General features: G+C 41.4%; 1 protein-coding gene across 3 annotated transcripts; it reads left to right on the top strand.

Annotated features, from left to right (window-relative positions):
• The first annotated feature begins 1695 nt into the window (after window positions 1–1695).
• IL18 (interleukin 18) lies at window positions 1696–21500 on the top strand. 3 transcript variants are annotated; one of them, XM_008258602.4, is made up of 6 exons: window positions 1696–2138; window positions 12155–12238; window positions 13039–13050; window positions 16045–16179; window positions 17622–17755; window positions 20700–21500. In XM_008258602.4, exons 2-6 carry the CDS (start codon window positions 12163–12165, stop codon window positions 20919–20921), a joined length of 579 nt encoding a protein of 192 aa, XP_008256824.1. In that variant the 5' UTR covers window positions 1696–2138; window positions 12155–12162; the 3' UTR covers window positions 20922–21500. The 3 variants fall into 3 exon arrangements, with proteins under 3 accessions (XP_008256824.1, XP_008256831.1, NP_001116412.1); XM_008258609.4 differs by having other exon boundaries at window positions 1734–2138; window positions 13039–13084; NM_001122940.1 differs by lacking the exon at window positions 1696–2138 and having other exon boundaries at window positions 12163–12238; window positions 20700–20921.
• Window positions 21501–21786: the final 286 nt, after the last annotated feature.

Here is a 21786-nt window from a genome sequence, read left to right as displayed (position 1 = left end):
CTGTGTTCGGTGCCCTGCAGCGCATGCTCTGCTCTGCTAGAACTGCCTGCAGGTGCTTACAAGCCCTACCAATCAGGCAAACCGAATCCGAGCCTTCTCATTGCCGTATTGTGGGGAGACTTATTGATGTTGATTCGTGCCTGTCTTCGGTGACCTGCGGCGCATAAGCTGCTAGCCGCCCACAGGTGCTTATCGTTTTACTAATCAGGCAGACCAAATCCAAGCCCTCTCATTGCCGTGTTGTGGGGAGGCCTTATTTTTCTCTATTTCTCTATCTCCGGGCATTCCTATCTCTCCTATTTTACTTCTATCTGCCAGCATTCCTATTTCTCTCATTTTACTTCTATACTTCTGTTTCTCTTATCCCCGCGGCTTCCCGGCGCCTGCCCCGAGGCTGCTTCCTGGCTCTGCGCCGCTTCCCGGCTTCGTGCGCTCCGTGGTCTCCACGCCCTTTGCACCCGCACCACGGCCTTCGCGCCAGCCCCGCGTTCTATCTACTCGCGCCTCCTGCGCTCTCCCCGTTCGTGCCCCACACGCTCTCTCTGCACGCGGCAGCTTCCACGAGTCACACAGCCTAGCTCACGTTTCTGCCACCGGTATTCAGTCTAAGTTCCCCGGGCTAACCTGGCGAATTCAACCTAGCCTCCGCCTCTGGTTTTAGCTTTTCGCCTTTTGCTCCCTGGGCTGACTTGACGAATCCCAAGCTAGTTTACGTCTCCGCCTCAGCCTTCCCCCGCGGCTTCATTTTCCCTAACATTTTTCTCTACCCGGTATGTTTCCCTAAGTTTTCTTCCAACAATATTCCTCCCTCATTTCTCCTGGCTTCTCCCCATAGTCCGTATCCAAGTCTGTTTGTTCTAGCTTTCACTTTCGCTTTCAATCCTAACTTCTTCCAGCACTTCTTCCATCCGGCTTTTCCCTAGGCTCTTCCCTAGTCTCTCTCTCTGGTATTTTCCCACTTCTTCCCGCTTCTTCCCTCCTAGGTTTCCTATCCGAGTCACGGCACCATTATGTCGCTCCCCCTCTTGGTGGAAGAACGACACAGGACCCTGCGCTGTTCTTTTGTCTGCTCGGCCCTTCCCGGGTTTGCTGCTGGTTCTTCCCGGGTTGGCTACCGACCCTTCCACCTCCGTGGAAGGGCGGTTCCCCCTGCCACTTTCCCCACTTCCGCGGGGGAGCGGCACACCGCCGGCTGGCTCTCTCGGGGGCTGCACAGGTGTTCCCCTTAGATGTTCCTGGTGCATGTTGTCTCTCTCCTCCTTTATAGTCCTCTTCCGCCAACCCCAACTCTGCTACCCACACGCCGAGTACGCTGCTCTGCTCCAATCAGGAACAGGATCAGCTCCTGCAGGTCATCACTCAAGTTGGTGAGAGGCAGCTGCGTAGAAGTTGTTACTCCCTTCTCAGCGCCATATTGTGGGAGAGCAGATGCATAGAATAAGTCTTAATTCCAGTAACAGTCTAGTCCTAGTTGCTCCCAACAGGAGATGTCTTATATGAAGTCATAAAGTGAAAGAAAACATTTTACATAATAGTTTTTCTAAAAACATTGTGTTTTCTAAACATTTTAGGTGCTGTGATTACATTGTAGGAATTACTCCAGTGGGGCTGATTATTCAGCACTGTTAGATAAGAAACAAAAAAAGTTCTGTGCTAAAGTGTGGCCGAAGTCTCAAAATAGAGACTGATCCGAGAAAAGAAAAGGCTTCTGCTGGCGGAGGAGGTTCTTTCTCAATGTGCCCTGGGTATACTTCTGAGAGAGGGACGGGTTTTTGGAAGGGCCAAAACCCAACTTTTACGGAAGAAATTACTTCAATAAATAGGGATTTTACATGAAAAGAAATGCTGCTCTTCTGACACTTGATTTCACGTTCTGCTGCCCTGGGAAAGAGCCCGCACTGGAGGGCGGGTTCAAGGCGTGCCAGGGCCAGTCTCCTCCCCACCGCAGTACCTTCTTCCTTGTTCCCTCCCAAGTGAGCAACTGGGCTCTTTGCTCCTCCGACAGCGACTGCTGGGGCCGGAGGCTTACTGTGTTCCTGGCTTGGCCACACTAGCTGCTGCAGATCGGCGTGAGCGAGGAGAGGAAAGAAACCTCAAAGCTTCCAGAACACTTCCTGTTGCAGGAAACGATTTGGCAGGTAAGAAAGATCACTCTTTGGAAACCCCGGGCACCGCAATGAGAGGTAAAAAAGCTAGAAAATCTACCGAGAGGAATGTAAGTTCTCCCATCTCACTGCACTGACAGAAGGAACATAAAGCCAGAGTGGAAACTTCCCCTTATCCAATGCGGGGCATTACTGCTTCAGGGCACAGGTTCTCCTCTTGGTCTCATGACCCCTTTACACTCTGTTAAGAACCTGAAGAGTATTTGTTTCTCTAGGTCAGTTACTACATTACTGTAATTTACTTAATTAGAAATTAAAACACAAGTTTTCTAATAGTTACCTAGTGATCTATTTTAAAATTACAATAAACATATCACATGTTAGCATAAATAACATTTTTAATGAAAGGTAACAATGTATTCTGAAAAAAATCCAGGTTGAAGAATGACATTGTTTTTCATTTGTGCAGATGTCTTTACTGTGGACTCATGTGCTTTGCATTCAGTCTAGTTCAGTGTTACACAGGGTACAGTCTCTGGTAAAGTCTGTCCTACCCTCCAGAGTGAAGGAATGTGGAAAAGACAAATCATGCTATTGGAAAATAACTTTCTCTCTCTCTCTCTCTCTCTCTCTCTCTCTCTCTCTGTCATGCAAATAATACATTCATAACAGGAAAGAAAGAAAATAGCTTTTACTTCCTCAAGACCCCTCAGGGTTAAATAGCTTTGACTTTTTGTAAACCCTTGAGAATCACTGCTTTGTGGTGATAAATTAAGTGTCCTTTCAGGAAGTCTCAGCTCTGAATCAGCTATATTAAAAGCAAGGAAAATATTTGCACAGGGTTGATAAGCTTGATGGAATTTGCAGCAGCACCCTTAGGCTGGGCTATAATTGCCTAATACTTTAGCATTCCCTATGAGGATTTTATTTCACAATAAGTAAAGGGCCAAATTAATATCACTGTTTTGTAACTCAATAACAATCATTAGGATACCTTTAAACTCTTCTTTCCTATTTGCTTATATTCAGTTACTTAACGTTTTATTAAATCTTCCTTCCTTCAAATTTTTTTAATCTACAATGTTTTATTATTACTTATGAGATTAAATTCATCTACTGATTTCCAAAACCCTCCATAATCTAACCCCTCCTTACCTTGTGTTCACTGCAGGACAGCAAGACTATTCTATAACAGTCAAAATGTGGCTCCCATCAGTCCACCCTGACCTGTATATTGTTGATTACAACATAAAGGCTCCAGGCCCTTCTCCATCTATTCAAATCTTAAACATTCTTTGATATTCAATTCAATTTTACTCTTCACACAAACCCTTTCCAGCTACATTAGTTTTGCTTTGAGGCTGCACTTAGCAGTTGATTAGGTACCTCTATTTATCTAATTTAAAAACTTTCTTTGTCTTATTTATTTGAAAGGCAGAGAGACAGTCAGATAGACAGAGATTTTCCATCTGCTGATTCTCCCCCTAAATGCCCTCAGTCCAGGACTGGGCCATACTGAGCCAGGAGTTAGGAGCCCAATCCAGCTCTCCTACGTGGGTAGCAGGGACCCAAATCCTTGAGCCGTCACCTGCTTCCTTCCAGTATAGAGCTGGAAGTATTAGTGGAACTCAAAGCCAGGCACTCCCACGTGGGATGCAAGCATCCCAAGAAGCGCCTTAACCATTATGCCAAAAATACACCCCTATTTACTTAATTTGCAAGTTATCTTTTATGCCTACCTCTTTCTTCCACACCCATATATACACATTCATAAAATGGCAACATTTTCAAGGACAAAATGATTCCTAGAGCTGAGTTCAGTTTTTGATCTTGTTGCTGTAGTGATAACTGCTTATCTGACTTGAGAGAATTGTTTAAGTGGCATTCTCCCTCATTTCATCCCATATCTATTCCATAGAATTGGACTTCCACAGTAAGAATAAACATAACCATAGTTACTTTTCAAGTTCAAGGCGTTTCACTTTTAATCCAACAGTATGTTTATATATAAACTCCTACGAGCTTAATGATGCTGATTATTGTGTCAGAATTAGTAGGAAGGGGTTACTAGGGCATTTGCCACATAAAAAAATTCTCTTCTGGAAGGCCTAACTACAGTATAAAATTGCAGAGTGCTGGGAACTGGAAAAGACCTTAAAGACTGACCTTTCAAGTTCCTTTTCTGGCCAAACGGACGAAACTGAGGCCCTCAGAATTAAGTGAGTTGCCCCAGACAAAATTGGAAGTCACATGACCTAATTTCCATCCTGATGGTGTACCATTCACTTGCTGCCTGTTAGTTTCTTTTTTTTTTAACTTTATAGATAATTCTTTTTTTTTCCTTTTAAAGATTTATTTTATTTGTTTGAAAGAGTTACAGAGAGAGGTAGAGACAGAGAGAGAGGTCTTCCATCCACTGGTTCACTCCCCAGATGGGCCAGAGCTGTACCCATCGAAGCCAGGAGCCAAGAGCTTCTTCCAGGTCTCCCATGCCAGTGCAGGGGCCCAAGGACTTGGGCCATCTTCCACTGCTTTCTCAGGCCATTGCAGAGAGCTGGACTGGAAGTGGAGCAGCCGGGACTAGAACTAGCTCCCATCTGGGATGCTGGCTCTTCAGGCCAGGGCTTTAACCTGCTGTGCCACAGCGCTGGCCCCTGCCTGTTAGTTTTCAAATGCTTGTATAACTTAAGTTTTTCATTTCAAAGAAGCGATTGTCACTGAAGACTCCTGGGAACATCTTTCAGATGGCTTACAACTCTTAAAAAAAAAAAGTCAATAGCTTGAGAATCTTAGATGAAATATTGAAAACCTTTTAAAGCAGTAGAGAAGAAGAAAACACAACATTTGTGATCATGATTCCAGCTTCCTGGTAATGCACACCCTGGGACGCAGCAGATCGACACCACCCACACGGGAGATCCACACTGAATTCCTGTCTCCTGAGTATTTGTGGAGTGAACCCATGGATGGGTGCACTCGCACACACTCTCTCTCTTCCTCTTGCTCGGCCTATCAAATCAAATACAATACATTAAATATTTTTAAAGTGATAATAAATAAATGAAGAATTAAAAATAAACACATGAAATACAAAGAAACTAATAGAAAAAAGAAGAGGAAAATGTTAGAGGCATTATTCTAATTGTTAAACATTTGTTTCCAGGCTTCCCTTATTTTCTTTCTCATTGGCTGTCAGATGGGAGGACTGTTTTAAGACAGAAAAAAACTTTTACTAGGCCTTTTCCAGAATGTTGTCATGGTTACAAAGTTTATTATAGCAAACACTTATTTGTTTAACATTTATTGATCTCCTACTGTGTAATAAGATCTTTCCAGGCATTGAGGATTCATTGTCATAAAGAAACTTAGATTGAATCCGAGCAGACCTATTTGTGATCAGAGTATTTTAATTCAGTGTAGTAATTCAGAAGCAGGACCAGGGGGTGAGGACAGGGGGACTCTTTGGCAAGAATGATCAGCCAGCAGTGGAGCAGTCTGGGAAGTTGTCTTAGAGGAGGTGCTGGAGCTGAGATTTAAAGGGTGAAAAATGAAAGTTTGGGGAGGAAGAGAGGAAGCGAGGAGGAGCGTGGGAGCCAAGAGAAAGTTCTAGTCTGGCAGAGGGAATAACTGGCAACAATGTGAAGTTGCACAAAATCTAGAAGCAAAAAAAAAAAAAAAAAAAAAGTATTAAAATGGAAGATATCAGAAGTGTGAGGAATTTGATTTTAAATGGTGTTGGTGGAGATGGAGAGGAGATACCAGATTCCAGAGACCTTTTTGAGTCAGACTCCACGGTATTTGTCAGACAGGGGATAGGTTAGACAAGAATTTACTGCTGGATCTAGCAAATGAAATTAACACTTTGAGAAGCAAAGATTTGAACAGCTCTTGTCTCAACTGTTGAGGAACAGTTCTTTTTTTTTCCATACTGTTTATTGAACTCTTTACTTAACAGAGTTAATCACAGTGTATAAAGTTAATTAAAAATAGATCTTAGTAAAAAATAATAATAGGAATAGGACAGAGAGGAGGAGGAAGGGTAGGAGAGGGGGTGGGAGGGTAAGAAGAATCACCATGTTCCTAAAGTTATAATTTTGAAATGTATGAAGTTTGTATTGCTTAAATAAAAGGTTTCTGGGGAAAAAAGTGACTGCCGGGTTTCAGTTTTGGACAGGTTGCTAGCACATGTTTTGTAGTCATCCATTAAAAATCTTACGGTTAGAACTGTGGGTATGGAGCCAGAAGCTGAAATTTGCAAGTTATATGTCCTCCAATATCCACCAGCCTCATTCCAAAAGAACAGCATGTGATCCCTGTCCTTACTTTATTCCCTCATGTTCTGTCCTTGACCTCTGCCAACCTGCCTGTTGCTGGCTCTACTTTAACTTTATGGTCACCACCACTTCGTAACTGGTAAATTCAAAAAGCAAGTTTAAGCTTGTATTGAACATGGGATCTGCAGCTTCTGTTTTCAAGCAGCCACTCCCTGAAATTCCTTTCTCCTTTGGCTTCTCTGACTCTCTCAGGTCTTCAAGTTTTCTTAGTTAATGGGGTAACCACTCACAAATTGCCCAGGCCAGAAACTTGGAAGTCACCCTCAGTTCCTTCTTCTTCCATTTGATCCACAACCAATAATATTTTAAAATCCTGTTGTTTAATATCTATTGAATCCACCACCTTAGTTTATAGCCTCATCAACTCTTAAACTGTTTAACTTGCATCTCAGATTATTTTCTGGCCTCTGTCCAGTCTTTCCCAATTGAATCCATTCTCTACACTGCTGCTAGAGTAAGATTTTGACATAAATTTGACCATGTTGTTCTCCTATTTAAAGTAAGTCACTATTTTTTCAGTAAAAACCCTTTACTCTTTTAACCTGCTTAAACAAGGCCTTTATCGTCTGACTTTCCTTTCCAAGTTTTGTCCAATAAAGTGTAAGTTGCATTTTTTATGAATTGTAAAATCAAACTAATGTAATATAACAATAACAATCTACCTTTATAGGCAAAATGGAAATAATGTGAATTGCTCCAAATTAAACAGTTTATCTAGAATGATATAACTTCAAATCTGAGAGATCAAATAAATGAGTTGTAAACCAACACTTTTGTCACATTGAAGTGTCTCATATCTGATAGAATATCTGCATCCGTATCATTGTTATGTAAGTTAGGCTATTCATCAAATATTTCAGAAGTTATTGAGACACACAGGTGACTGTTGTGTTTTTAACATAATTTTAAATAGTTTTTATATCTGATAAAAATGCTATCAAAGTGTAAAGGGGTATTGTTACCATGTGTGCTAAAAAAAGAAAAAAACTCCCAATAACTGAGTTGGAACAGAAGTTAGATGCAAGAAAACAATATTTAAGAGGTCAAAGTACCACCATGTGAGACTATGTGAAGAGAACACTTTATAAAACACCAGCTGAGAAAGTTGGAAAGAAGAAAGCAGGGCTACACTTTGGTGGTTGTAGATTTATGCATACCAAAATGTCTCTTCTCATATGTCTACATTTATTCCCAAGAAAAAGTTAATCTTGAACCATGTGAGGTCTTCAGACATGCATTCCTGCTTTAAAATGTGACTATATTTGCATTATTTATGGTAAAATGATAAGAGCTCAAACAACCTGTGTTCTGGCAGCCTCCTTGCATCCTGGCCTTTGCAAACATTGTTCCCTTCTTATGGAAGCTGTTCTCAGGGCCTTGAAAACGGCTGCCTCTCTTTCACAGCTGCACCATCATCACTGGCTCCAAGAAACCTTCTCCAGCACCACCAAACACAAACAGAAGACTTCTTGTAAACCCAATTCTTACTGCATGCCTTGTACTGTCCTGTAACTGTTTATATATTTGTCTCTCCCAGTGGACTCTGAGCCACTGGAGAGTTCCTATGTGTTTTGCCACCTTCTAGCCCCATGCCTGAAGCACAGTGTATATTCAATCATCAATTAATGAATGAGTTCATTTATTGAATATATTATTAATGTTTGAATAATATATACAATGTGGAATATCCTCCACTCATTGACTTTTAAAAAAATTTAATATAACTGTCTATTTTCTCATTGACTGAATACTCACTGTAATAACACTGGTAATTTAATCCAGTTCCTGCCCATACTGCTTGGTGAATATCAGGTGAATTACCATAATGAACATGTGTTCACAATATTAACATTTATTGCCATTATTTCATCCATTGATAAGTAACCACAACAGTCCCTCCAAGGTTAACAAACGTCTGCCTTCTCAGTTAATGCAGTCATTAACAAATGAATTCTGACATTGAGAGAAAGTGAACAAAGAAAATGCCTTCACAGAGCTCACAATCATTATTCTTTTACTCTTAAAGTTGGATTGATTTTTTATGCTTATTTATTTTCATCTATCTGAAAGACAGAGAGAGAGAGAGAAATAGAGAGAGAGAGGGAGAGAGAGAGAGAGAGAGAAGGGTATTCCATCAGCTGGTTCACTTCCCAAATGCCTACAACAGCCAGGGCTGGGTCAGGCTGAAGCCAGGAGCCTGGAGCTCCATCTGAGTCTCCACACATGGGTAGCAGGGGCCCAACACTTGAGCCATCATCTACTACCTCCCAGGATGCATTAGCAGGAAGCTGGATCAGAATTGGAGTAGCTGGGACTCTAACCAACACTTTGATATGGGATGTGGCTGTCCCAGTCAACAGCTTAACTCACTGTGCCACAACACCTGCCCTGGTTTTGTTGTGATGACTGGGTCCAGGTTCTCTTCTTCACACGAAGAAATTCAAGGAGGAAACATAGATAAAGGGCAGTAGAAAAGCAAGATTTATTTACATATAAAGCAAAAGTACACATAGAAATTGGTGTGGGTAACCTCAAGAGAGTTGCACTCAACAAGGTTTAGGGTTGTCCCTTTATCAGATCTGGAGGCACAGTGGGTGGTGTCTGAGTGGCGCTTAATTGAATATTTGAAGGGATGGAGTTTGAGGTGGGGCTTGAGTGCCACTCATTTCTTTACCCTTGGGAAATTTCAGAAGTGTCATGGCATCAGGTACATGATAGAGGAGGAGTGCCACCCATGGTAATTTTATGATAATGACATGATGAACTAAAGGTCTTTGCAGGGACACAGCTTGCAGTTATATTAGATAATTTTAGCTGGAACCAGTTCTAAGTGGCAAAACCAAATAAACTGCAGTTTTCCACTACACTGGGGGGGGGGGGGGATGGAGGTTTGTTGGCTATGCATGGAAGGACAGTTTGTGCTGTGCACAGAAAAGGGGTTTGGGTAGTATAGACAGGACTGTTGCACAGACATGGCTGTAGCATTGTGCAGGACAGTACTAGCAAACCTCCTTGTTAGTGCCATCTCCTCACCTATAATAGCTTGACTTTTACTAAAAACAAAACAACAAAAACAGACTTAGCAAGTTTTTCATTTTTTGCTCTATTATTTTCCCCCAGTCTCCCTATCCCTCCCTTTAAAAAATTATGTGACAATTCTAAATTTTAAACATTCAGCTTTAAATTTATTTTTAAAATAAAATTTTATTTAAATAAAAAAGTAATAATTATTTACATTTGGATATGTATAAGGAATTGAACCTAGATAAAACTATTAAATAGTCACCATCTAATGAGTGTTTTGGGTTAGCTTACTTTAGATTAACTTTTTTGCACTGAATTTTCATTTCCTGTTTCTTTGATCGTAAGTGCTTAATTTCAAATTATGCTAGAAAATGCTCTCCACCTATAAGCACAGATTTATAAATACCCCTCCATACCACTAGCAACTATAACCCAAGAACCTTCTTTGGAGCCCCAACAATAAATGCCTTGGGGACCCCAGGCATTGCTGAACTCCTGATCACTTCTGTGGCATGGACTTTGTGGGCCTGTGTACTCCTCAAAATGATGCTTACATTCATAAAATTAAACAGTCAGCCTTATAAAAGAAATCCATTCTATTAGAGTTATCAAAAATTTTTAAAATCAATTTTATATAGCATATATACTTCTATAGTAATATATTAGACTATTGCTAGAATAACTTCTGTAATTTCAAAGAGTAATTAACATGGGCCTGACCCTGTAGCATAGAAGGTTAAGCTTCTGCCTGTAGTGCCAACATCCTATATGGGAGCTGGTTCAAGTCCCCACTGCTCTACTTCCAATCCAGCTCCCTGCTAATGCTCTTGGGAAAGCAGCAGAAGATGGTCCAGGTTCTTTGGCCCCTGCACCCATATGGGAGACCCAGAAGAAACTCTTGGCTCCTGACTTCCATCTGGGCCACCTCTGGCCATTGGGGCCATTTGGGGAGTAGACCAGCAGATGGAAGATATCTGTCTCTGTCTCTTTTTCTAACTTCCTTTCAAATAAATAAATTAATTTAAAAAAAAAAAAGAGTAATGAACTTAAACGATACTTCAAAATCTAACACTTTTTTAAAAGATACATTCATTAATTTTTTTTTTTTTTTTTTTGACAGGCAGAGTGGATAGTGAGAGAGAGAGACAGAGAGAAAGGTCTTCCTTTTTGCTGTTGGTTCACCCTCCAATGGCCGCCACGGCTGGCGCACTGCGGCCGGCGCACCGTGCAGAACCGAAGGCAGGAGCCAGGTGCTTCTCCTGGTCTCCCATGGGGTACAGGGCCCAAGGACTTGGGCCATCCTCCACTGCAATCCCGGGCCACAGCAGAAAGCTGGCCTGGAAGAGGGGCAACTGGGACAGAATCCGGTGCCCCGACCGGAACTAGAACCCGGTGTGCTGGCGCCACTAGGTGGAGGATTAGCCTATTGAGCCATGGAGCCGGCCTATTCATTCATTTTTAAAATTTATTTATTATTTATTTGAAAGGCAGAGTAACAAAGAGAAGGAGAGAGAGAGAGAGATTTTGCCATCTGCTGGTCCACTCCTCAAATGGCTGCATTAGCCAGGGCTGGGCCAGGCTGAAGCCAGGAGCCAGGAACTCCATCCTGGTCTCCCATATAAGTGGCAGGGGCCTGAGGACTTGGTCCATCACTCACTGCCTTCTCAGGCATGTTACCAAGAAGCTGGACCAGAAGCAAAGCATCTGGGACTTGCACTGGCACTCCAATGTGTGATGCGGCTGTCACGAGTGGCCGCTTAACCCGCAGCTCCACAATGCCAGCACCTCGGTAACACTTTTAATACAGTAGAAAAGATGTGTTTCTGTTAATGACAGAGTAAGTGGTGATGCTAATAATAGTGTGGCTTGTTTCCTTGAAGGAACGCTAAATTTCAGTTAGAAATTGGTGAAAATAAAAGTGTTTGGTTCTTTTTCCTATCCAGGTTCACAAATTTGGCAGATTAAGAACCCCTACTCCATGACAAAATTCTGGAAGGATACATACCATAATGAGATGGAGTGGGGAAGAAGGAAAGAACCAAAAGAATTTTTAATTTTTCCAAATCCTGTGTCATTTGATTTTTTTCATGGAGTTATATTTATATGTTTCTTGTGTTTAAAAAAAAAAAAAAAAAAACACAGCATAATCCAGACTCCAGACCAAATACTGCTGCTGCTCAGGGACAAAGAGGGTCATCAAAGGCCAGAGATCTTCAGCTTTCCCCTGACCCTACCCCCAGTGGAAACAGCAGTTTTATCATTGCCTTACCCTTAGCACTTTGACTTGGGGTTCAGAGCCATCAGCCTGTCACCCACAGGAACTCATTGGTTGTAGGCAGTACCTAGTTAAAAGACAGAATTAGATGTGCTTCTGATATCCTCAAGTGTGGTTAAATTTACATGGATAATACATTTATATCTCCCCAAGGACTGCTACGACAATAATTCAGTAAATCAGTGGGCCACTTATGCACCCTTTATAATACTGTTTAGTCAGAAAATTCTTTCTAAATCCCAAATATCTGATGGATTCTGAGAGAATAAATATTTATTAAATATTCAGAGTGTTCATCAGCATACAGGATAGTAAACTGACTCTGAGTTTGGAGGTGGCACAAGTTAGTAGTAATAGGTTCCTTTTATGTAAGAACAATCATTGTGTCTTAACAGATGACTCTTTGCTTTCCTCAGGAATAGAGATGGCTGCTGAACCAGAAGAGGCTTGCATCAACTTTGTGGGAATGAAATTTATTGACAACACACTTTACTTTATAAGTAAGTCCAAGGCAATAGGACGACCACCGTGTTCAGATATTTGTATCAGCAACTGAAAAGATAGTCCACCGTGAACTATTGTAATATTGTAATATTATAATATTATAACATTGTAATATTAATGACTCTCTTCTCTGAAAAAAGAAATTGCATTTCTGGAAATTAACTATAATGGGTCCAAGGTCCAGCACCTTGTTCCAGCACATATCTTGGCACTTTAATTAGGAGCCCAATCTCAAGGTGGCAGCAGGTAAACATCGTGAAAAATCCCACAGAACTTGGTAAATTCAGGAAATACAATTTCTCAAAGCAAATTGGCAAATTTTCTAGGAGATACCATAAACCTAGAGTTCTGTGAGTGAACTAAACCATTTTATGTAAATATATTTGACAAATAAAACTGATTCTTATGATTAATGTTCTGTGGGCAATTTGGTTCCATTTGAACGCTTCATAAAAAGTCCTTAGGTAATTTTCAACTTAAGTAATAAATTTTAGGAGTAAAATGTATCACTTTATAAAATTCTTTTTAGCTATGTATTGAAATTCATAAATCCTGGATTTAAGTTTAATGTCCAATTTAACTGAGAATGCAGCAAGTGTAATGAACTTCATTTTATGGGCCTTTTGGATGATCATACAATATTTCTAATGGAGGCCAACAAAGACCATCACCAGTAAAGTAGGGAGTAGAAGAATGGGGAATGGCAGAAAAGAGTGGTGAACCATTAGGGTGAGAGGGAACTCGGAGTTGAAATACAGAATTTAACATATTTTGTTTCTCTTCTTTTCTCCCTTAGCTGAAAACGATGGTAAAGTATAAAAGTATTTCTCTTTCTTTACAAAGTAAGTAGCTGCTTAAGACACATCCATATCACCACGCTCAGCTGGGAGAAGCTGTTCACGTGGTACCGGTCCCTCGGGGAGGCCCATCTTCTCTCAAGGGAGTGTGGACTCAATAGCACACTTGGAATGAAGATGACTATGAGGGCTAAAAGAAGATCCTCTACAGCATGTATTTCCCCACACCTTAGGAAACTCTCCAGCTCTTGAAATCGACAAAATACACCCTGCCTGTGAAGAATTGAAGCATGAAAATTTTCAAAATCAATTGTATCTTCCTCTTCAACCTCCTCCCTTAGAAACACTTTAGGAAGAAGTCTGGGAGGGTCCTAGGGGACAGAGAGTTCTGAAAGTAAAGGAGTTAGGGATGAGTGGGCACTTAGACTACATTCAAAAGCCAAGATATGAGAGAAAGCTAGGCGTGTATGAAGAATTAAAAGTAATGCAGAATGTGAGAGAAGCTAGAGTGATAAGTAGGAGATCCAGAAGTTCTCTTATCTCAAGATACTAAATTCCTATCTCTTCTTGGGAGTAACTGGGGTTCACTAAGCAGAATATGTATCAGCGAAGATAAGATTAGTTTGCTGTAACAAAGAGATTCAAAAATACAGTGGCTGAATAGAATAGAAAATTTTTCACTCAAATAAATTCCAACTGAGCAGTTCAGGTTTCATATGGCTAGTTGCAGCCTGGTGGTGCTGGGACCTCAGGGTTCTTTTGCCTTGTTACTCTGTCACACCCTAGTTGTTGAACTCCACAAACCTGAAAAGCATCTTACTTTCTGGGTCTATATCCCAATTACCAAGAAAGTGGGTCAAGATAAGAGGAAGGGCCGGCACTGTAGCATACTGGGTAAAGCCTCCACCTGCAGTGCCAGCATCCTATATGGGAGCCGATTTGAATCCCGGCTACTCCACTTCTGATCCAGCTCTCTGCTGTGGCCTGGGAAAGCAGTGGAAGATGGTCCAAGTCCTTGGGCCCCTGCACCCAGAAAAAGCTCCTGGCTCCTGGGCTTTGGAACAGCCCAGCTCCAACCATTCTGCCTCTCTGTAACTCTGCCTTTCAAGTAAATAAATCTTAAAAAAAAAAAAGAGAGAGAGAGAAGAGGAAGAAAGGTCATTAGATTTAGCAACTGAAGTTTGGTGATCCCAGTACGAACAATCTGATGGAGAAATGAAGGCAGAGTGAGATTGCAATGAGTAGGAAAATGGATGCAAAGTAAGGAAATGAGGCAGACAGTCCTTGCAAGAAGCTTGGTTATCATAAGGAGGAGAGAGACAAGGGTGTTGCTGCAGAGTGGAATAGGCTTGATGGAGGATTTTTAAATCTCAAATAAGGAAATTCATGTTTCTCTAATTATAAAAATAATGTTTATTATAATTAATTCAGACAATGAGGAAGTATACCATGAAGAAAAGTTAAAACATACAAATCTCCCAGAAATAATAGCTATCATTTTTATGGAACACACACACACACACACAAATGCTTCTATTTTTGTTGAAAGGATTCTACTACACCCAAGTTACTTTTTCAAGTTAGTGATATATATGGACATCTTTCCCTGGAATGAATAATTGAAGTTAAAATAAATTCATAGCCGGCGCCGCGGCTCACTAGGCTAATCCTCTGCCTAGCGGCGCCGGCACACCGGGTTCTAGTCCCGGTCGGGGCGCCGGATTCTGTCCCGGTTGCCCCTCTTCCAGGCCAGCCCTCTGCTGTGGCCAGGGAGTGCAGTGGAGGATGGCCCAGGTGCTTGGGCCCTGCACCCCATGGGAGACCAGGAAAAGCACCTGGCTCCTGGCTCCTGCCATCGGATCAGCGCGGTGCGCCGGCCGCAGCGCGCTGGCCGCGGCGGCCATTGGAGGGTGAACCAACGGCAAAGGAAGACCTTTCTCTCTGTCTCTCTCTCTCACTGTCCACTCTGCCTGTCAAAAAAAATAAAATAAAAAAAATAAAATAAATAAATTCATAATATTCCACTATACAGACATATCTAAATGTATTCAATCCCCAGTTGATGGATACTTAAATTGTTTCCAGTCTATTGTTATTATTAATTATTAATAGTATTATCATAAGAATTATTGTACCAAAATGTTTGCACTTATGTCTGATTATTTAATATAAACCCAGGATATGGAATCCCTGGGTTGATAGAAGAGAAAGGGAGGTTGTAAATCAAGCTATCAGCAGTGAACACATGCAGAGTATAAATCAGCCTTAGCTACTTTAAGGGGACACTTTTCCACATTTTCCCTTGAGAAGAGAAGGGCAGCGGGAATAACTATTCTTGCCACAGTTAAGTGGAGGAGGAGGAAATCATATGTGGGAAGTGAAAGTAATGGCTCAGACGAACTGAAGAAGGTGAAGAAGATGCAGTGATGGTCTACGGACAAAAGTGCTCCACTGGAAAACAAAAAGACGTATTGACAATCCATGTGCTTGTAATGGTTCCCATTAGATCCATGGATAATTGTTCACCAGAAGCATGCAGTAGACTAGACTGGAGTTTTGTGGCAGAAAGATGAATGAGTTATGGATTTAAGATACTGACAAAAAGGAATATAAAATGATGAATCCTGGGCACAGCTGTGTAGAGATGGAAGGGAAGACAGGAAGAAGTTAGCTAGGGAGGAAATACCAGAATCAGGAGACTGATGGGTTTGGGGACATCTAAGAATGTGTACAGTTGTAGTAAAAGCATAATAAAATCTAAAAGGATAGCAGACAGGTCAGAAAGAAGGAATTTGAAGTTAACATTTCAGAGGTAGAGCAGTTATGAGTAGTAACAAGGAACTGTACCTTGGAAGTAGGCAACACAGCAGTAAGCAATGGGATCATGGCTGCTTCTTGAATAGAAGATTGTCCTTATTTGTTACTGAAACCTGAAATACATGGTAGGTCTACTTGTAGATGTGAAGACAAGACTTATTTTTAATGAGATTTAATGTTTATTGTAGAGAACCTGGAATCAGATTACTTTGGCAAGCTTGAACCGAAAATCTCCATCATACGAAACCTGAATGACCAAGTTCTCTTCATGGACCAAGGACAGCAACCTGTGTTTGAGGATATGCCCGATTCTGACTGTATAGGTATTTTTTAACCTTCACACAAAGATAGAAATGACTAATTGTTCCCATTCCATTTTTACTGCCTATATTTCTCTGTTATACCAAATCCTTAGATGAAGTCACAGGAGTAATAGCAATCTCACATACAAGCAACTTCATGGGGCATCTGTATTTTTTGTTTGAGGTGAAAACTGGATATAATAAGAACACTGCTGGGAGTCATGGCACTCTGAGTCTACATGTGGCTCACCAATCCTTTTATTATAATTGCAATAACTATATAAGATCTCTATTAAGATGGATCCTTATTCATTGCTAACTAATTCATTATAACTAAATATGCTAATAACAATTTCCAAACTCAAAAGTAAATATACAAAAATTTCAAATGAGTCTCTCCTACACCAGAAACTTAGAGTGCCTTAAAAAATAAGTGTACTGGGTCTTCCAAGTTATGAATTTTAAATATCAGAGTTTTAGACTGAATTAAAATAGTAAATGTGCAGTCATGAAAAACAAGGGGATTGTACCTTAACAAATAATTTTAAATTCTAAAAGTTAAAGAGGATGTTTTAGAATTCAGAGTATTCTTTTTTAAAATATTTATTTTATTTATTTGCAAGACAGAGTTACAGAGAGAGGTAGAGACAGAGACAGAGGTCTTCCATCCTCTGGTTCACTCCCCAGTTGGCTGCAATGGCCGGAGCTGCGCCAATCTAAAGGCAGGAGCCAGAAGCTTCTTCCGGGCCTCCCATGCGGTTGCAGGTCTTCCACTGCTTTCCCAGGCCATAGCAGAGAGCCAGATTGGAAGAGAAGCAGCTGGGACTAGAACCAACGCCCATATGGGATGCCAGCGCTTCAGGCCACGGCTTTAACCCACTGCGCCACAGCGCAGGCCCCAGAATACTTTTTTTTTTTTTCCCAGAGTACTCTTAAGACACTAAAAGAGTCACCACAAGTGTGTTGTTACACACACTTAAATGCATTTTAAAGAATGTCTGGACAGGGGCCAACACCGTGGTACAGCAGGTTAAAAGCCCTGGCGTGAAGCACCGGCATCCCATTTGGGCGTCGGTTCTAGTCCCAGCCGCTCCTCTTCCTATGCAGCTCTCTGCGATAGCCTGGGAAAGCAGTAGAAGATGGCCCAAGTCCTTGGGCCCCTGCACCCATGTGGGAGAGCCGGAATTTGGCTCCTGGCTTCCGATAGGCACAGCTCCAACCGTCACGGCCATCTGGGGAGTGAACCAGCGGATGAAAGACCTAATTCTGACTTTAAAAAAAAAAAAAAAAAAAAAAAAGAATGTCTGGCTGGCCAGCATTGCCTGATCTTCTGCTGATTGATCAAATCTCAGAGTTCAAGGTTGGCAATAAGTATATTAAGGAATGACCCTTTGGTTAAATTTCCTCAAATATTGATCTGCAGAAATTCTTCTAACTGGTGTTCTCATTAATGTTTATTTCAGAAAATGCACCCCAGACCATTTTTATAATATATATGTATAAAGACAGCAATACTAGAGGCATGGCTGTAAGCCTCTCTGTGAAGTGTAAGAAAATTTTTACACTCTCCTGTGAGAACAAAATTATTTCCTTTAAGGTAAGATTGAACCTTATTTTTTTAAAATACATTAATGAAGAAAATAAAAAAAAGCTCAAATATCCTTAGTCCAGTTTTTATCTAGAGCACGAACAGCAGAGAACTATTCAAATGGGTAGTTATTAAAAACGGTCAAACTCTAATCTATTGTGAAATACGACTTTTTCTAAGCTGTCACAGGGAAGATAGTGCACACTTGCTTTGTAATCTTGGTCCTCTGAATATAAAGTCTGTATATAAATACTATTGATGGAAAATATTTGTTATATACTTCAGAATATCAGAATACATCTTGCCACAAAAAATGAAGCTAGTTATAATGTAAATCTGCTACTTTGCAAAATTTATTTATTTCTATTTTATTTTATTTATTATTTTAGACAGAGAGCTGCCATCTTCCAGGGCACTCCTCACCTTTCAGGACAATAGCCGGGACTTGGCCAGGCCAAATATGCGAACAGGGAACACAGTCCAGGCTTCCCACACGGGTGGCAGGGACCCTGTCAGTGCAGACCCCAGGAGGCAGCAGTCACAGTTCCAGTGTTGGGCTTCCTGCTACCCATATGGGAGAAATGGATTTGTTCCTGGCTCTTGACTTCAGCCCCAGCCCAGCCCCAGCCAGTGTGGGCATTTGGAGAGTGAAGCAGCAGATGGAGGAGTTTTCCATCTCTGCCTCCCTCCCCCTCTCAAATTAAACAAAAAGAAAATTAACTCAGCTGCAGAGGCAGATTCAGAAGCTGAGATAAGCTAGACCTCTAAGCGAATTCCTGTTAGGAGAGACAGGCGAAGTTAAGAGAATGGAAATAACGCATGGCACATTGTAGGAATTAGGGCCAATCCAAGTTTGAGGGAGGCTAAAATATATGCAATTTCGGAGAAGGAAAATATAAATTTACCGAAGGTATGAACTTGACAGTTTATTTAGAATAAGAAAAAAGAAGAGGCCTTAGGAGAAACCTGGGCATAAGGGGCACTGACATTTCAGCTTCACAGAAAATCTGCTTCTGGGAGGAATTTGTAAATATTAGTTGGATTAGTTGGATGGACAGATGGGAGTCTAGGACCAGACCAGATCTCGCCCCTACTCTTTTGTCCCACTGACCCCCTACTAATAAGGATCTTAACAGTGATTATAAGTGTAGACTAGGGTTCAGGATGGGGCATGTCCAGCCTGCAGACTGTATAAGGCGCACAAAATCATTTGGTCTGGCCCTGCTAAGGCAACCACAGAGGGTACTCAAAATTCAATAAATCTACAGCAGGCTGAATTTTAATTTGATAATTTTGTGTGGTCCTGGAATGATGCTATAAATTCCCAAATGACCTTTGGCAGAAACAAGATTCCCCACCTCTGGTAATAAAACACAGCTGCTGTCTTTATGTGCTCACTTTTCCGTGTTGATTACCAGCTATAATCCTATATAGTTCTGTGGGCAAGAACCTTTATGATACCAAGAGGGACTCTCTTCGAGAGGTGACTATCAGACTTTGTTTCTTATAAATTCATCCAAGGCTGGACAGGGTTCTCTTAGATTTGCCAATGCACTAGGGAGAGGCCCAAAGAAGAGATGCTAGTCAAGTTTAACTTTACTGGCTAAAGAGAGAGAGAGAGAGAGAGAGAGAGAGAGAGAGCTTCCATCTGATGGTTCACTCCCCAAATAGCTACAATGGCTGTATCTGGTCCAGGTCAAAGCCAGGAGCCTGAAACTTCATCCAGATTTCCCATGTGGGTGGCAGGGGCCCATACACTTGGGCCATCTTCTGCTGCTTTCCCAGGCACATTAGCAGGGAGCTGGATCAGAAGTGGAGTAGACAGGACTTGAACTGGCACTCATATGGGATACCAGTGTCACAGGCAGCGGCTTAACCCATTGCTCCTCAATGCTGGCCCCTCATTAAAGTTTTCTCATTTATACATTAAAGCTTCATCCCCAACTGACTTGCATAGCTTAGGGTCTCTTCCTATTTTAATTCTGGAGGTTTTTCTGTGAGCCCTTAGGATTTTTTGCAGCCACTGGGGTCTAAACAAAGTCCAAAATGATGACTGGTTCCTGAATTCATATGGAAGCACCTGAATATGGGCCCCAAATTTTCTAGTTTATCCTAAAAACTAGGCATGGTGTAATAATAGGAAAAGTGCATGCTATCCTGCCAGTGGGCCAGCCAGCAAGATTATAGTTGCAAGTCATCTAATCATTTCTCACAAGATTATTCTGTGGCTGAACAATACAGGAGTGAACGTTTGGCCTTCCAGGGCAGGGTCCAGCCACACGCACTACCTGTAGGACAAAAATTCAGGACTTCCATGGAACTGAAGTACTTGGCTGGCACACAGAGTCGAGGGTTTATGACTAAGGGAATGCCATAGGGCTCTACGAGAACAGGGCCTGGCCCTGGAGCAAGTCTCAGGTCTACTTAGGGTAAGTTTCAGTTGCAGGCTCCAATGCAAGAAGGGGCAGAGATTCCTGGGACTTTCTGCCTCTCTCACAGTTGACTCAGAAACCAGAGCTAGTCTATGCTTATGGAAAGAGGTTATCAATATCTTTAGCCATGGACGTGGGTAAGATGAGAACCAACATTAGCCCAAACAGGTTGTGGTCTTTGCTAGAACTCTACTTTGTTTAGCGCAGATGTGGGCTCCACTCAGGGAGAGAGGAGAGAAGGAAGTTATCCTGAGAATGGGGAGGGAGAGTAGAGGCCTGGCTCTGAATGTGTTTCCATGATGAGAAGTGTGTGTGGAAGGGAGAATAGGGGGTTAGGGATAAGAAAGGAGAGGAGGTCAGGCTTCCTATACTCTGTGATTTTATCCCCCTTAACTCTTGAGGAGAAAAACTACTTTAGTTCTGTTCAGCAATATACTTCAAAATAAACTGCACATGTTCAAATTGCCCATATCCTAAAAAAATTAAAAAAGTTAGGTAATGTTGCTTTTTCCTCTCTGCAGGAACTCACTCCTCCTAATGACATCAACGATACAAAAAGTGACATCATATTCTTTCAGAAACATCTCGCAGGACAGAAAGATAAGATGCAGTTTGAGTCTTCATTGTATGACGGATACTTTCTAGCTTGTGGAAAGGAGAAAGATCTTTTCAAACTTGTTTTGAAACGTAAAGATGACAAAAACGATAAATCTGTAATTTTCAGTGTCCAAAACAAGAATTAGACACTAAAATTCCATACCTTGGGCTTTCTGAGATTTTATAACAGTCTATGAGCCTTATCTAGTCGGTTTTGTGTTGCTATAACAAAATACCTGAGGCTGGGGAACTTGTAAAGAAGTATATTTGGGTCATGATTCTGGTGAGTGGAAGGTCCAAACAGCTTCCTGCCAACGGCCCCCACCTGCACCGTGGTGGAGCAATGGAAAGGGAACTGGCTGTGTGCAAAAGGGGCCAAGCACACGGGTGTCCTCACTTAATAACCACCTGCTCTCGCAGAGACTCATCTCTTCTACGGGTGGTGCCCCCATAATCTAAGTCTCTCTCAGCACAGCCCACCTCTTAGAGTCCCCACCACTTCAGTGCTGTGATGCTGGAGACCAAGCTTCCAGCACATGAAATTCAGGTGACAAACCACAACCACACCATGGCAAGCCTATAGTTTTAGTAGCGAAATAAAATGAATAAAGGCCTCAAAAGCTGTCACGAAGAAATAAATGAGCTTTCATGAAATTGAATTGTACAATAAAATATTTGTATAATGTGAAAAATAAAAGTGTAGCTTGAAAACACATTCTACATTATTACTGGCTCATAGTTTATTCCCAATAAAACTGTTTTGCATCTTGGATTATTAGTCCTAATATGACAAAATCTATCACTTTTTGAATCTTCTAATTTTTAAGAATATCATCAAAACCACTGATATTTTTATAAGGAAACCACTTCACTTGACTAATTTCCGAATTTCTTCCAAGATAAGAATATTTCTGAAAGTCAATTTAATCCTTAATCCAACAACATATTAAAAAGAATTTTATACTCTGACTAGGTGGCATTCATCCAAGGAATGTAAAGATGTTTTAATAG

This window comes from Oryctolagus cuniculus, chromosome 1, assembly GCF_964237555.1.
Source record: "Oryctolagus cuniculus chromosome 1, mOryCun1.1, whole genome shotgun sequence".
NCBI classification, from domain to species: Eukaryota; Metazoa; Chordata; class Mammalia; order Lagomorpha; family Leporidae; genus Oryctolagus; species Oryctolagus cuniculus.
The sequence above is the reverse complement of the archived record's forward strand: the minus strand, read 5'-3'. Positions and strand labels throughout refer to the sequence as shown.

Excerpts from the sequence above, each read along its gene's own strand:
- IL18 (XM_008258602.4), top strand. The coding sequence starts at position 12,163 with ATGGCTGCTGAACCAGAAGAGGCTTGCATCAACTTTGTGGGAATGAAA. Across the intron at positions 16,180-17,621 it reads GCCCGATTCTGACTGTATAG|AAAATGCACCCCAGACCATT; the intron begins GTATTTTTTAAC and ends TGTTTATTTCAG. Across the intron at positions 17,756-20,699 it reads ACAAAATTATTTCCTTTAAG|GAACTCACTCCTCCTAATGA; the intron begins GTAAGATTGAAC and ends TCCTCTCTGCAG.